The sequence below is a fragment of the Aotus nancymaae genome, unplaced genomic scaffold, assembly GCF_030222135.1.
Source record: "Aotus nancymaae isolate 86718 unplaced genomic scaffold, 86718_ANA_hifiasm-v0.15.2.pri h1tg000016l, whole genome shotgun sequence".
NCBI classification, from domain to species: Eukaryota; Metazoa; Chordata; class Mammalia; order Primates; family Aotidae; genus Aotus; species Aotus nancymaae.
In genome coordinates, this window is record NW_026988428.1 from 19847814 (window position 1) to 19863313 (window position 15500).

General features: G+C 33.8%; 1 protein-coding gene across 22 annotated transcripts in view; it reads left to right on the forward strand.

Moving 5' to 3' along the window:
• PPFIA2 (PTPRF interacting protein alpha 2) overlaps window positions 1-15500 on the forward strand; it is a 495144-nt gene that overhangs the window by 390017 nt on the left and 89627 nt on the right. For all 22 annotated transcript variants that reach the window (XM_064376927.1, XM_012442054.3, XM_064376925.1 and 19 more), the window contains 3 exons: window positions 1126-1217; window positions 5579-5714; window positions 11024-11244. In XM_064376927.1, coding sequence (XP_064232997.1) covers window positions 1126-1217; window positions 5579-5714; window positions 11024-11244 — 449 coding nt within the window. The remainder of the gene's footprint in view (window positions 1-1125; window positions 1218-5578; window positions 5715-11023; window positions 11245-15500) is intronic.

A 15500-nucleotide genomic window follows, 5' to 3' on the forward strand; every position in this document is an offset into this window, starting at 1 on the left:
TTTTCTCCTTTCTGACAACATTCTATATTCCTTTACTCCTACTTGTTTATTATTTGTCTTTTCTACTAAATTGTAAATTGCATGAGGGCAAGACATTTGTCAGCTCACTGCTGTATCTCTGGTGCCTAACACACAAGAGATACTTACCGCACATTTGTGAAAATAATGAACAAAGAAATTTTCAAAGTCAATAAGAAACTATTGGCATTTTAAAGCAAAGCATTAGTTGATTGTACACGTTTTAAAATTATATGTCTAGTAGAGGAATGTGTAGGAAAGAGACTGAAGCTTGTAAAAATCATTCAGGAAAAGATAAAAAGGGCTTAGAGTAGGATGGTAGTGAGATAAAAAGAACAGAAAAGAAAAACATTGCAAAGGCCACATTGACAAAAAAAGTGTGGTGAAAAAAAGAAATTTGAGTCAAGTAAAATATCAAGCACTAGCTGCTGGGAAGGGGAAAAAACAGTAATAGAAAAATCTAGAAGGATACGTGTAGACATATATAACAATATAAAAGTTATAATCATTAAAACCAAAATAAATGCTCACATGAGCAGTTAATTAAAGGCTCTAAGACATAAAGACCAGAGCCTACAATGTCAATTTGAGAAAATTATTAAGTACAAATAATTGTGCCACTATGAAGCTAATAAGTTGTTAACTTTCTTTTTTAAGGTGATGATTTTTGCTTTTCTTTCCTTTTTCTTTCAATTGAATCATCTTTTTCCTTCACCCATATGTCCTTTAACCCTCAAAGAATAATGGAAATTCTTCATTCACTGCATAAATAAGTCATTTTCTTTATTTTTAAAACTGAATATCATTTCTACCCTGCATATTTAAGTGATGTTTACATAGCTGGTCATAGTTTTAATATTCCCATGAATTTTCAGATATCTAGGATTAGTGAATGCCAGGGAATGTAGATAAATTTTTATTGATTTCTGCTATCCACATTTTTTATTACAAGGGGAAAATTTTGGCATGCTTTATTATTGTGGCTAATAATCTTTAATAAAAATATACCTTCAGTTTTCCCTTTCAAAAAAAGCCATTAACCCTGGTTTATAATAATTGGTTGCTGGTATTACTGGCATCTGAGTAACTTTTTGTTTTAATTTTTAGGAAAGATTAGCAGAAGAAATTGAAAAGCTGAGATCTGAACTTGACCAACTGAAAATGAGAACTGGCTCTTTAATTGAACCCACAATATCAAGGTAACATTAAATTAAAAGCTTATTTATAGTTAGCTGAAAATCGACATGATTTCCCTTATGGTTTCGTTATGTCCTCAACTAAAATAAATCAGTACCTCTTACTGCTCGCTAGTCGTTACCATGTTCTAACTCTTTACTGATTTATAGTTTTTACTTTCAAAAATAGCTTTTTAATTTAGCAATTCTTTCTGTAGATAATAAATAAAAAATAAAATTACCTTTTGTATTCTGCATTTAATTATATATGTAGAAATATATTAAAAGATCCTTAAATGAAAAATTGAACTGTGTATAGGGAGATTGCATCTCATTGCAAGAAGAGACATTGGCCCTTTTCTCTATATGTATTCAATACAGAAATTGAATTCGACGTAAAATTTTCTATATGTGTTTAATGTAGAAATATGCAGAAATATGTTCAATGCTTAATGTGACTAAACAAATATTATGGTCACTTAGCATCTACCTATTTTGATAAAGTAATTGCAAATAAAGAAGAAAAGAGAAATGAATCAGGTAAAAAAATTCAAATAAATTTAGTCATACTCATCTACCTTGACTCACTATATCAAAAGAAGCTGCTTACTTGATAGATGATAGGTAGATAGATAAATAGATGATTGATAGATCTATATGTTAATAATTCACATAAAATTTTATTTTGTGCTTTGGACTTTTTATTTGAAGTTGTTTAGAAACCCTAGAAGGACTCACTCATTTAATCATGTATTTATTAGGCAACACAGAATAATAGCAGCTGTTTGAAACTTTCCACCACCATAGGCTTTTAGGAGAAGTCCATCTTTCTTGGTGTTATGTTCGTCTTTAGAATGCTAATTCCACCAGAGGAGGGGTTTGCATTTGTTTTGATAACTACCATAATCTCAACACCTAAAAATCTGTCTTGCATATAGTATGCTTTCAAGATATATTGTAGAATGAATAAATGAATATTTGGTGAAGCATTTTCGGATGCTCAAATAAAAATTCAAATAAAAAAATCCTAAAGTGTCTTATACTCTTTTTGATATAAATGTAAGTAAAACCAATATTTAATATTTTAAGTATTTCCATACTCAGTTTAGTATGAGAAACAGTTTGGCACGCATAAAAACACCCAAAGAACTTTTAAATATGTAAGTCATTAATTGAGAAAATCATACATATTTTTCAAATTTTTAAGCTTTCAAATTTTTAAGAAATAATTTCAGTTCAGATATAAAAATGATATGTTTTCACATGGTTATGATACTTATGATGAGAATGATGGAGAAGGTGAAGAAGAACTGATGAAATGTCAAAGGAGTCAATGCATAGAATAAGCATTATAAAGTCAATAGATTAAATATATTTTAATAAGAACAAATGGCCATTTCCTTGTCTTTTTGACCTTATGTCTCAGAATACAGAGTTTCAAAAGTGTTATCTAAAAGGCTATCACTGCACTGAGCCATTATGGGCAGCCTAACAATGTGACATTTATCTACAATGAAGGATGACTGGGCCCCTATAGAACAATTGTTCTTTGACACAACAGATTGTAGTAGAAAGAACCCTAGACCAAGAATAAGACAACCCACATTCCTAGGGCTCAGACAGATAATTACAAACTGCTTGATTTTGGAAAACCCATTTTTCTTAATGATGTTCTAAACAAATATATATTTGTACCTAAATATACATAAACAGTATTTTTTCTGATTATCTCACAGGCTTGCTTTGCAGATAAAATAAGACAAGTAAACAATGGGGATTATATGTATAGTAAATCGTGTCACAAGTATAAAGTATTATAGAAATTATTAAGGTAAACTAGCTAAACATAGAATTTATAATAAGGTACAGGATAACTGAACGTTTATTAAACAGCAGTTATTTATAGAACATTCATGCTTCTGAGGACAAATAATTTTTAAAAAACAATAATGGAAATAGGAGATGTGTGAGAACTCAATCCACTAAGTTTTGATCTAACAGGTGGGGAGGTGAGGAGAGAGAAGCTACGGCAAGTGAATATCAGTGACCACTCTTCTCTTAGTATCTCATCTGAGAAGAAAGTAAAATGAGTTCAAGGCACTAGAAATGGCTTGATTTGGCTCAACTCTGAAGAAATGTAGGATCTGGCTAATTGAAAAGGACAATAGAGAACACTCTAGGAAGCAGAGCAATGGGTTTTTCTCTAAAAAAATTCTTACCTGGCTTATCTATGGAAGTTCTTTAATGAGATTATATGCAAGAGTCACAGGAGATTCAGAAGGAGAAGCTACAAAATTCATTGCTTAAAAAAAAAAAAATGCCTGTTTTGTGACTTACTTAGACCTTCCAAACCCTTTCAAAATATTGAACACCTAGAATGATTTAAAAATTGAACTAGTATGATAATATTGTCTCTCTTTTCTCCTGTTATAGAACTAGCTCTGAGAACTGGAAAAAAGAGGAGAGAGATGAGTTTGAGGACTGCTATAACGAAAAGAATACTAGGAGCTAGAATAGTAGATGGCAATAGCACTTTTAAAGTGAGACCTTAAAACTGTTAACCACATAAATGTGTTGAGACTGTTTTCAGCAGAAAAAAACAGCATGTTCAAGGAAATGAAAAGAAAGTGTGAGTTACTGGAATTCAAAGAAAGTCAGCACAGCTGGAGGAAAAGCAAGACAGAGAGTACCTTAAAATGAAGCTGGAAAGTGGCAAAGGCCCAAATTATAGAGGGCCTTTAAGGACATTTAATAATTTTAAACAAAAATTGGTATGACTAGATCTGTGTTTTGCTTTATTTCTATTTTTTTATAAATCATCTGGAGTTGTGAGATAAATCAACAAGAAAACAATGCTCCTAGGATGATGAGTTATAACGGTAGAAACACCATTCTAATGCCTAAAGGGATATTAAGGTAAGCAGTCACAGGCAAAAGGAATCCAGACTGTTCAGAGCAAGATAGTTTAAGCCTGTATTATAATCATTTCATTCATTTATTATCTTGCCAGATACTTATGAAGTGCTTATTATGTGCTAGGAACACCTTCCTGGGCATAGAAAGGTGACTAAAATCTGATCTTTGTCTTCATGAAACTTAGAGCCTCTGCCCAACAGATAAAGACAGAGAGTTGTATCCTTTATGAATATGGCCTGGTTGGTTAATTCTTTTATGTGACTTATCCATGATAAAACCTGTTTATGTGATTAAGTCTCAAGTATATTGCTACAAAAACAATAGCTGTCACCTATTTGAGAAATAATTTTTTAGTTCATTTGTTCTAATGCCTCATCTGGCAAAACACTAATTTTCTTAAATTAGTGTCTTCTGCTGTTGCAAACACCCAAACCTCACCTCCCCTTTTTAATGTCAAATATTTGAAAGTGCTTGTCTTTGTTCGCAAGGATAACTAAAAGATATAGTATTTTCAGTGAGCAGGAGCCTCAAATCCAACAGAGCACACAGCTTTAAGTGTATTTCCTACTGATGATGGATCTGTTATTTCATTTTATAGGACAGCATGATGTCACTGTTATTATCATCATCATTATTGTAACAATAAAATGAATTTGCTATAAATCCACATATAAGTAATATGCCTGGAGAAACCTTTCCTTTACTTTGATCATAGTGCACTTTATTACCATGTTTATTGAAAACTATGTAATGATATTTTCCAACTAAAATTTTCCAACTGTTTCATCTTTAAGCAGATTTCAGAATCAAATGTGCCTATGAAAAAAATTTTCTTCATCCTTTTGGATCAATATCTTATTAAAAACTTTTTAAAAAGCCTTTTGTTAATATACCCATTTTCTTTAAAAAAAAAGACCATTAGCCTTGGGTCTATCTAAATTTAAGCACTTTGTTCGTTCTCTAAATTAAAAAATAGAATGTGAAAAATAGACAATGTGTGAATAAATTTCTCCAAAAATTTTAAAATTGGAAAAGTTCTGGGACCCCCAAATTTTAGATATTTTTAGCTAGATTTATAAGAAATATTTAAAATAAATACAGTAATCAATAATGTGTATGATGATATACACAAAAGAGCTCAAACTAAATTGCCAGAATTTAACCTCATAGATTTTGGTTATCAATCTTAATATGATTCAATTTACTACTACATTTGAAAATGATAATAAACAGAAAGGTTATAAGTATTACAAACTCTAAAAGAAGAAAATGCAGTTAAATTTCAGGAATGGACCTAAGACTGCAACTTCTGACATTAGTCTCTAAAGAGGCTTCAGAGAGTCATGACAGTTCATCAGTTTTCTTCCTTGAGGTTGATTTCCTTGAGGACTCCCCCTTTATTGCCAGTTAAACAGCCAGTAAGTTTAATTTTTGAGATTGGATTATTTTATATATTTTCTTTTTTCCAGAACTCACCTAGACACCTCAGCTGAGTTGCGGTATTCAGTGGGATCCCTTGTGGACAGCCAGTCTGATTACAGAACAACTAAAGTAATAAGAAGACCAAGGAGAGGCCGCATGGGTGTGCGAAGAGATGAGCCAAAGGTTAATCTTTTAACTTCAACTCTTCTCTGGTTTTATTTAAGTAGATCATTTCATTTGGATAGAATTTTAGCACTGAGATAATTCAAATGCTAGAATATTTATTAATTTGGAACACAGAATATGACATTAAATAAAAGAACTATAAGTAAAATAAAGCCCAACTATAGGCCAGAAGTTGAATAAGCATTTCCTATGTATTTATTCATATAACATTATCAAGTGGGTACTACTTGTATGCTAAGTTCAGACATAAAACATTGAGGCTCAGAAAAGTTAAATGTTCAACATTGCACAGGTAGCAAAGTGATGAAGTCAAAACTTGGGCCTGTATTTGTGTAGTTTCCCTTACTATGCTTTAACTATTATACTACATTGCCAAACATATGACCTTTTGATATTCTTGGGCACTTGAGGAATGGAATTCACATTGTTCATTCAATTTAATTTAATTAAAATTAGTATTTTAAAAACACTTTGAAGGAAATGTACGTAAATTATTCCTTGTGTTCTTATAGAACTATGAATGATAAGGGGCAGTGCTAGCCTAATTTGGACAATAACTTAATTCAAAATGTTTAAGTTAAGTTTGTTGAGTAATATATTTTATAGAGAAGTAAAATAGTCCTTTGGTGCCTAAGGATACTTTGTTCTTTCAACCACTTTTATGTACCCCAAACAGTATATAATCCATTTGTCCGTATTCGAACACAGGCACTTGATGCCTTTTGGGTTTCAACTGGTACCAGTATGTTCATATATGAATTAATCCATCATAGTAGGCATTCAATTCTGTTGAATACATGAATAAATAAATGAACAAATGCAGACAATGTTAAGTTAATCTCAATTCTTTTCTTGTTATTATGTGACAAATTAATTAGTGCTACTAGATACCAAAACAAATTGTAACACAAATACTAATTCTGGTTCTTAATTCTTAACTCAGTGCTCAGAGAAGTATCATGTGGCCTTCCATAGAAATCATTTTATATAATCACAAAAATGAAAATCAAATTTTTGAAAAGCAGAATAGAGATCTAAGACCTCTTTTATGCCCAACCTCCTTATACATTCAGGTAACAGCTGGAAAAACACTGGTGTATTGGTTATTCAAAACTCTCATTCAAATGGAAGATTTCTTATATCCATTTAAAAATATATAGCCATGTAAATTAGCATGCCTTTGGCTTAAAAATTACAGGTATACCTTGTTTTATTGTGTTTTGCTTTATTGTATTTCACAAACATTATGTTTCTTTGTTTTTTACAAATTGAAGGTTCCTGACAATCCTGCCTCAAGCAAGCCTACGGGTGCTATATTTTCTTTTCTTTTCTTTTTTCTTTCTTTTTTTTTTTTGAGATAGAGTCTAGCTCTGTTGCCCGGTGCCAGGCTGGAGTGCAGTGGCAAGATCTCGGCTCACTGCAACCTCCACCTCCCGGGTTCAAGCAGTTCTCCTGCCTCAGCCTCCCAGGTAGCTGGGACTACAGGCACACATCACCATGCCAAGCTAATTTTTTTTATATTTTTAGTAGAGACGGGGTTTCACCATGTTGGCCAGGATGATCTTGATCTCTTGACCTCGTGATCCCAGGTGCTATATTTTCAATGCATGTGCTCGCTTTGTATCTCTGTCTTGTATTTTGGCAATTTTCACAGTATTTCTTTTCTTTTTTTGAGACAGGGTTTTACTGTCACTCAGGCTGGAGTGCTATGGTGTGATCATGGCTTATTGGAGCCTTGAACTCCTGAGCTCAAGCAATCCTCTCGTCTCAGCCTCCCAAGTAGCTGGGACCACAAGTGGGCACCACTACACCCAGCTAATTTTTGTATTTTTTGTAGTGATGGGTTTTCACCATCTTGCCCAGGCTGGTCTCAAACTCCTGTGCTCAAGTGATCCACCCACCTCGGCCTCCCAAAGTGCTGGGATTATAAGGGTGAGCCACTGCGCCCAGACAGTTCTCATATTTTAAACTTTTATCATTATTATTATATCTGTTATGGTGATCTGTGAACAGTGATCTTTGATGTTACTATTGTAATCATTTGGGCACACCGTGAACCATGACAATATAAGACAGTGAACTTAATCTATAAATGTTGTGTGTGCCCCTCTCCAACAGCCATTTTCCATCACATTCCCTTTCTTTGGGCCTCTGTATTCCCCAAGACACAACAATATTGAAAGTAGGTCAATTAATAACCCTACAATAGTCTTAAGTGTTCAAGTGAAAGGAAGAGTTGCACATCTCTCACTAAGACAAAAGCTAGAAACAATTAAACTTAATGAGGAAGAAATGGCAAAAGCTGAGTTAGGCCAAAAGCAAGACCTCTGGCATCAGTTAGCCAAATTGTGACTGCAAAGAAAAGGTTCTTGAAGGAAGGTAAAAGTGCTACTCCAGTGAACATGCAAATAAGAAAGCAAAGGGCCGGGCTGGGTGACTCATGCCTGTAATCCCAGCACTTTGGGAGGCCAAGATGCATGGATCACAAGGTCAGGAGTTTGAGATCATCCTGACCAACATGGTGAAACCCCATTTCTAGTAAAAATACAAAAATTAGCTGGGCATGGTGGCGGGAACCTGTCATCCCAGCTACTCAGAAGGCTGAATGAGTGAATCGCTTAAACCTGGAGGCTACAGGTTACAGTGAGCCAAGATGACGCACTCCAGCCTGGTTGATGGAGTGAGACTCCGTCTCAAAGAAAAAAAAAAAAAAAACCCCAAACAGCCTTACTGCTAATATGGAGAGTTTTAGTGGTCTACACAAATTTGATCATTTAGTGATAAACAATCAAAGCATGCACAACATTCTCTTAAACCAAAGCCTAATCCAGAGCAAGATCCCAACTCTTCAATTATATGAAAGGTGAGAGAGGTGAGGAAGCTGCAGAAGAAAACGTTGAAGGTAGCAGAGGTTAGTTCAGTTCATAAAGGTTTAAGGAAGGAAGCCATCTTCACAACGTAAAAGTGCAAGGTGAAGCAGCAAGTGCTGATGTAGAAGCTGTTAACAATTTATTAAGATCTAGATAAGATAATTGATGAAGGTAACTACACTAAACAGCAGGTTTTCAATGTAGATGAAACTGCCTTCCTTTGGAAGAAGATGCCAGCTAGGATTTTCATCACTAGAGAAGAAAAGTAAATGCCTGGCTTCAGAGCTGCAAAGGACAAGGGTGAATGAATGCAGCTGGTGACTGCATTTGAAGCAGTTGATGCAGTTGAAGCCAAAGCTTATTCACCATACTGAAAATCCTAGGGCCTTCACTAATTATGCTAAATCCACTCTACCTGTGCTCTATGTTGGAACAACAAAACCTAGGTGACAGCACATTTGTTTACAGCATGATTTACTGAATATTTTAAACACATCTTTTAGACTTACTGCTCAGAAAAACATATTCCTTTCAAAATATTATTACTCATTAACAATGCACCTGGCCACCCAAGAGCTCTGACAGAGATGCTTAAAGAGATTAATGTTGTTTTTGTGCCTGCTAACACAACATTCATTCTGTATCCCATGGATAAAGGAGTAATTTTGGCTTTCATGTATGATAACTTAATAAATATATTTCATAGGGCTATAGCTGCCATAGGTAGTGACTCCTCTGATGGATTGAGGCAAAGCCAATTGAAAACATTCTGGAAATGATTCATCATCCTAGATGCCATTAAGAACATTTATGATTCATGGGAGAAGGTCAAAACATCAACCTTGACCAGGTGCAGTGGCTCACATCTGTAATCCCAGTACTTTGAGAGGCTGAGGCAGGTGAATCACCTAAGGTTGAAACTTTGAGACCAGCCTGGCCAAAATGGTGAAATCCCATCCTTAACTAAACGTACAAAAATTAGCTGGGTGTAGTGGTGCATGTCTGCAATCCCAACTACTCCAGAGGCTGAGGCATGAGAATTGCTTGAACTCGGGAGGTGGAGGTTGCAGTGAGCGGAGATCAAGCCCCTACCCTTTAACCTGGGCAACAAAGCAAGACTGTATTTAAAAAAATCAATTTTAATAAGAGTTAGGAAGAAATTGATTCTAACCCTCATGAATGACTATGAAGGGTTAAGACTTCCATGGACAAAGTAACTGCAAATGTGGTAAAATACCAAGAGAACTAGAATTAGAAGTAGGGCCTGAAAATGCAACTAATTTGCTGCAATCTCATAATAAAATTAGAACAGATGAGGATTTACTTTTTATGAATCAACAGTAAGTGGTTTCTTGAGATAGAATCTACTCCTTGTGAAGATACTGTGAACATTGTTAAAATGACAACAAAGGATATAAAATATTGCATTATGTAGTTGATAAGACAGTGGCAGGGTATGAGAGGATTGGCTCCAGTTTTGAAAGAAGTTCTACTGTGGGTTAAATGCTATCAAACTGCATTGCATGCTACAAAGAAATCTTTCATTAAAGGAAGAATCAATCAATGTGGCAAACTTCACTGTTGTCTTATTTTAAAAAATTTGACAATTTTTAAAGCCACCCAACCTTCAGCAACCACTACCCTTATCAGGCAGCTATCGGCATCAAGGCAAGACCCTTCGCCAGCAAAAAGATTAAAACTCGCTGAAGGCTCAGATTATCATTAACATTTTTTAGCTATAAAGTATTTTTAATGAAGGTATCTTCATTTTTTAGACATAGTGCTATTAATAGACTTCAGTAGAGAATAAACATAAACTTTATATTCATCAGGAAACCAATAAACTTGTGTGACTATATTGTGATAATCACTTTATCAGGATGGGCTGGAACTAACCTGAAATCTCTGTGAAGTATACCTGCATATCACTTTGTAATATTTTAAATAATATTTTGTTGCAATCGATGTAAATAAATGTTGGGAAAATAATTCTTGTGTAATTTCTTACGTCATAATATTTGTTGCCTGAGCTTATAATAAGAAAATTATAGGAAGACTAATTAGTATAAGACATGAATGCTTGAGTACAAATAAAGATTGTTATATTTGGAAATAAGGAAAAGTATTGCAAATACATGCTTTAAAGTAATTGTTACCTTGGAATGTGATTGAACTATAAATCATATAGAAATTTATCATCTTTATGTCTATTAAAATCTTGATATTTATGCTGACAATTAATTCCTCACATTACTTAAGATGTCAAGGAACTATTTTATGGAAGCAAATAAATTAAAATGTTAATAATTGGTTGAGTTTTTGCAAGGTCAGTTGTAAAAGCACGCCTGTTGTTGTTGTTGTTGCTTTTTTTTTGAGATTAGTGCTTTGAAGATGAACAATATGGTAAATATTATGCATTTTTCATTCACCTTTCAGGTGAAATCTCTTGGGGATCATGAGTGGAATAGAACTCAACAGATTGGAGTACTAAGCAGCCACCCTTTTGAGAGTGACACTGAAATGTCTGATATTGATGATGATGACAGAGAAACAATTTTTAGCTCAATGGATCTTCTCTCTCCAAGTGGTCATTCTGATGCCCAGACTCTAGCCATGATGCTTCAGGAACAATTGGATGCCATCAACAAAGAAATCAGGTAACTTCAATTAGTGCTGATGGTTTCAAAAAATTAAAAGACCTTGATATTATACTAAAAATGTAATTATTATATCAGAAGCATTAGCATTAGCATTAACTGAGAGCTTAATAGCTCTGCAGAGTCTCAGACCTCACCACGTATGTACAGAATCAGAAAAGTGCATTTTCAGATGATTCCCAGAATATCTGTATATCTCCTTTATAATATAGGACAACCTTTGTAAGGAACATACATGAAACATGTAAGACTAACGACATTAGCGGTAATATAAAATAATGAGTTAATGGCAAAACTTTCTCCAGTGAATTTTAAAACACTTTCTAAATTAAAATTTACTACCTAAGGTGAAAGTATTTGTGGTAATCACATACATTTTTCAGAAACAATTGATACTGCAGTAAAGGTACCAAATAGTATGCAAATTAATGTGCATTCAGATCCCTTAAAAGTATTTAAACACTGGAGTCAAATCACTTTACCATTGTTTTTGTCAATTTTATACCATTTATATCAGGGACAGTGTATTTCTTTGAAGTTTATTAATGTTAACAGTTTTTGAGGCTGGGAAGTCCAAGATCAAGGTTCTAGCAGGTTTCAGTTTTTGGTAAAGGCTCTCCACTTGGCTCCAGGGAAAGGGAAAGGCAGGCAGGCTGTGGGAGGCAGAATTTACTATTTAAGAGGTGGCAGGGGGAGAGGGGAGAGAGAGAGAAAGAGAGAGAGAGACATTGAGGGAGAGAAAGAACATTAATATATTAATTCTATGGAATTAAACCTCTCTCTCTCACACACAACCCCTCTCTCCCCACACTGCCCTCCCGCTTTTCCCTCTCCCTGGAGCCAGGATGAGTTCCTTTACCAACAACTGAACCCTGCTGAAAACTTGATCTTGAACTTTTCAGAACAGCAAATTAATTTCACTCCAGTGTTTAAATATTTTTTAAGGGATCTGAGAGCCTTTACCAAGGAAAGATTTATGGAAGACCTCATGTAACCTCAATTACCTCCCGAAGATACTATCTTCAAGTACAGTCACCTTGGCCTTTAGAGCTTCAACCTGTGAATTGAAGGGGGGCTAGATGAAATTCAGTTCATAGCAAAGCAAATACTGAAAGCAGGATAGAGTCCTATTCTCTGACAGGAACACTTGAGAAGAAAAAAAAAGTTAATGCCTTTAAATGGGATAAGTTAAAGGTATTACTACCATTCTTAAAATTAAATTTCTGTAGTAATATGTTGCATGAAAATTCATATTTTTTAAAATTTAAATGGTGTCTCTCACTGTCACCCAGGCTAGAGTGCAGTAACTCAGACATGGCTCACTGCAGTCACAACCTCCCAGTCTCAAGCAATTCTCTCACCTCAACATCCCAAGTAGTTAGTATTATAGGCATGTGCCACCATGCCTGTCTAATTTTTTAAAAAAAATTTTGTAGAGACAGGGTCTCCCTTTCTTGTCCAGGATGGTCTTGAACTCCTGGGCTCTAATGATCCTTCCACCTGGGCCTCCCAAAGTGCTGGGATTACAGGCATAAGCTACCACACCTGCCTCAGATTGTTAATCTTAATGCTTGTGGCTGATTAATTGTATTCACTGATGCCTAAAACTTTTCAAATTTGCCTGCTGCCATATTTTAAACTGACATACAATTATTATAGAATCTTTTATGATTAATAATCTTATATCAGTGAAAATACATTTCTTCACATATTAATGCTGAAGTTTATAGCAAATCAGGCTGATCGATAAAAATCCCCTCATTTTGGGGACATATGTGTGCAAATTTTCTAAGTAAGTAAATGGGGACCAAATGCATTTGCATTCTTTAAATATAAAAGGCTTAATATATCTGCCAGACATAATTTAACATTATAACTAACAAGTATCTTTATTATATTTTCATTTCAAAGGCAATAAAACATGTGGATGATATGAATTAGTTCATACTAGATATGAAAAAAGTACTCTTGCTATATAGTACCCTAATAATAGATGGTTTTCATTACAATTGAAATTGTACAAATTAACATTTCAAATGTTGAGAAATGTTGTCACTCTGATAATTTCATTTTAATTTAATATATAGTTTCTTGAATTCCAGTGACATCAGCTTTTTCTGTCATTTCCTTGACTAACTGCAATGATGAACCCAACTGTGTCAGGTAGATTCGTGTTCTTTTGAATATCCAGAAACCATTGTGAACTTGTTTTTTCAACTGGTGAACAGGTTTTAACTATTGTGAACAATGCCTTTAATTTTTCTTTCTGTCTCTAGCTAAATCTAATGGCTTCTTTCTACTGTTATTCAAATCTACCTATCATTACTGTACTGCACTTTAGAATAGTTTCTTACCTGTATGACAACTACAATTTCTATCTGGTTTCTTTGTAGTATTCTAGTTCTCCATAAAACCCAACCTAACTGCAGCCAGAGAAGACTTTTAAAAACATAAATGTGCTTTTGTAATCCCCCTTTTTCAAATCATTCAGTTGCTCTTAGGATACACACCAAAATTTTTAATATGGTATACAATACCTCACCTGTCTCGCCATTCTCTAACCATTTACTTTTCCTACTTACCAGTTCCTTAAGTACTCCATGATCTTTCTTTTGCTGTGTCATCTTTTACTCCTGAAACATTACTCTCGTTCCACTCCCTCTAACATTTCACTTGTGTTACCCTTACTCACCATGGACAGCTCCTCCATCACTTCTTCAAGGAAGATAGTACAGTCCATTAGTTCTTTACTTTCACTAGATTGTAACTTTTATAAAGGAGGAAGAAATGTATCTGGTTTTGCTTACTTTTATTTGTAGGTCTTAGCACTTTGCTTTGTATTTAGAAAGTGCTCCATAAATATTGGATTACTCTAAATAGAAAAAATAATGTAAAATACAAATATTAACTGAATAACTGAACAATACTTTCTGATGCTGTTCAACTAATGGTTGAATTCACCAAGTTTGAAATCAAGTCTGTATTCTCATGATATTTATTTTCACCAAAGATGTCAACATACCCTCAATAACAACCTATTTCTCTTCAGAGACCCTTAGCTTTGTAACATTAGGGTAGTAATTTCTTTAACAATCTTGGCCAATAGGTTAATAAAGTTGTTTATTTGTAAGAAATTTTATGAAATGTGATTATATCACATTTAAAAGAAGTAGTCATCTTCATTGAAACCAGGGTAGCCTGCTAATAACCAGAATTTTTCTCTGGTTAAGGTTTTTCTTCTTTCATAAACTAATTTAGCCATTTAAAAATGCATGTTTTCTGGCTTATTCACAGCTCACTGATTCAAATTACTTCAAACTCATTTGCCATAGCAATGTTCATTGATCTATTCTTTCATAGTTAGCTACTATTTTCTGTTTGATTAAACTTCAATCTACTTCTTACCCAGCTTGTTACTTTAGGTTTTGCTCTCTTGTACAATTTATAGAATACCTAAAGTTACTAACCAAAATTTCTGTGTACAGCAGAAATTTGTCACCAGACAAATTTTCTAAGGAGTTATTTTTCTACCAAGTATTTTAAAAGTAAAACAATGCCTTCTTTTATTTCATTTTTATTTTTTGAGGGGGAAGGTAGGGTTTTTTTTTTCTTTCTTTCAAATGTGTTTTAAGTGTTAACAATGTACTATGTTACTTGATTATACCTTTCTTTAGGGTTCTGACCTTGGGGTGAAGTTAAAAAAATGCATTCATAAAAATAAACTTTGAGAATAACAGAATTCATGTTCTTTTTCTAAGTGAAAGATTATAATTAAGTATAAATGTGCCTCATAATGTTTTAGCCAAAATAAATCTTTGTGAAAGCATATTCCATTAGATTTTAAGTCCATATTTTGTAAGAATTTTTTAACAGTCTGTTAAAATCACAAAGATCACTTACTCCAATGACATGTAGGTAGACAATCAAAGTACTTTCTTCCTGGCCAGCAAACACATACTACCTAAAAACAGAAAGATTATCAGAATAGTTAGTGAAGACACCAGCAGTGAGTTAATTATCAAAAAGCTGGGGAAATATATAAAAACAGGTGAGTTAATGTAGATCAACTTCCCACAGTAAACGTAGACCAGACAACTATTCCCTACTGAATAAATGGAGCAAAAAAAATACATTCTCTATTCTAAATATGTAAAAAGAAAACTCTGAAGTGATCGTAAGCTTGAAGGTAAGAGTTTTATATAATAGGGGACCACAATGAACCATTTGTAATTAAGAACAAAATAGCTCAGGAAAAT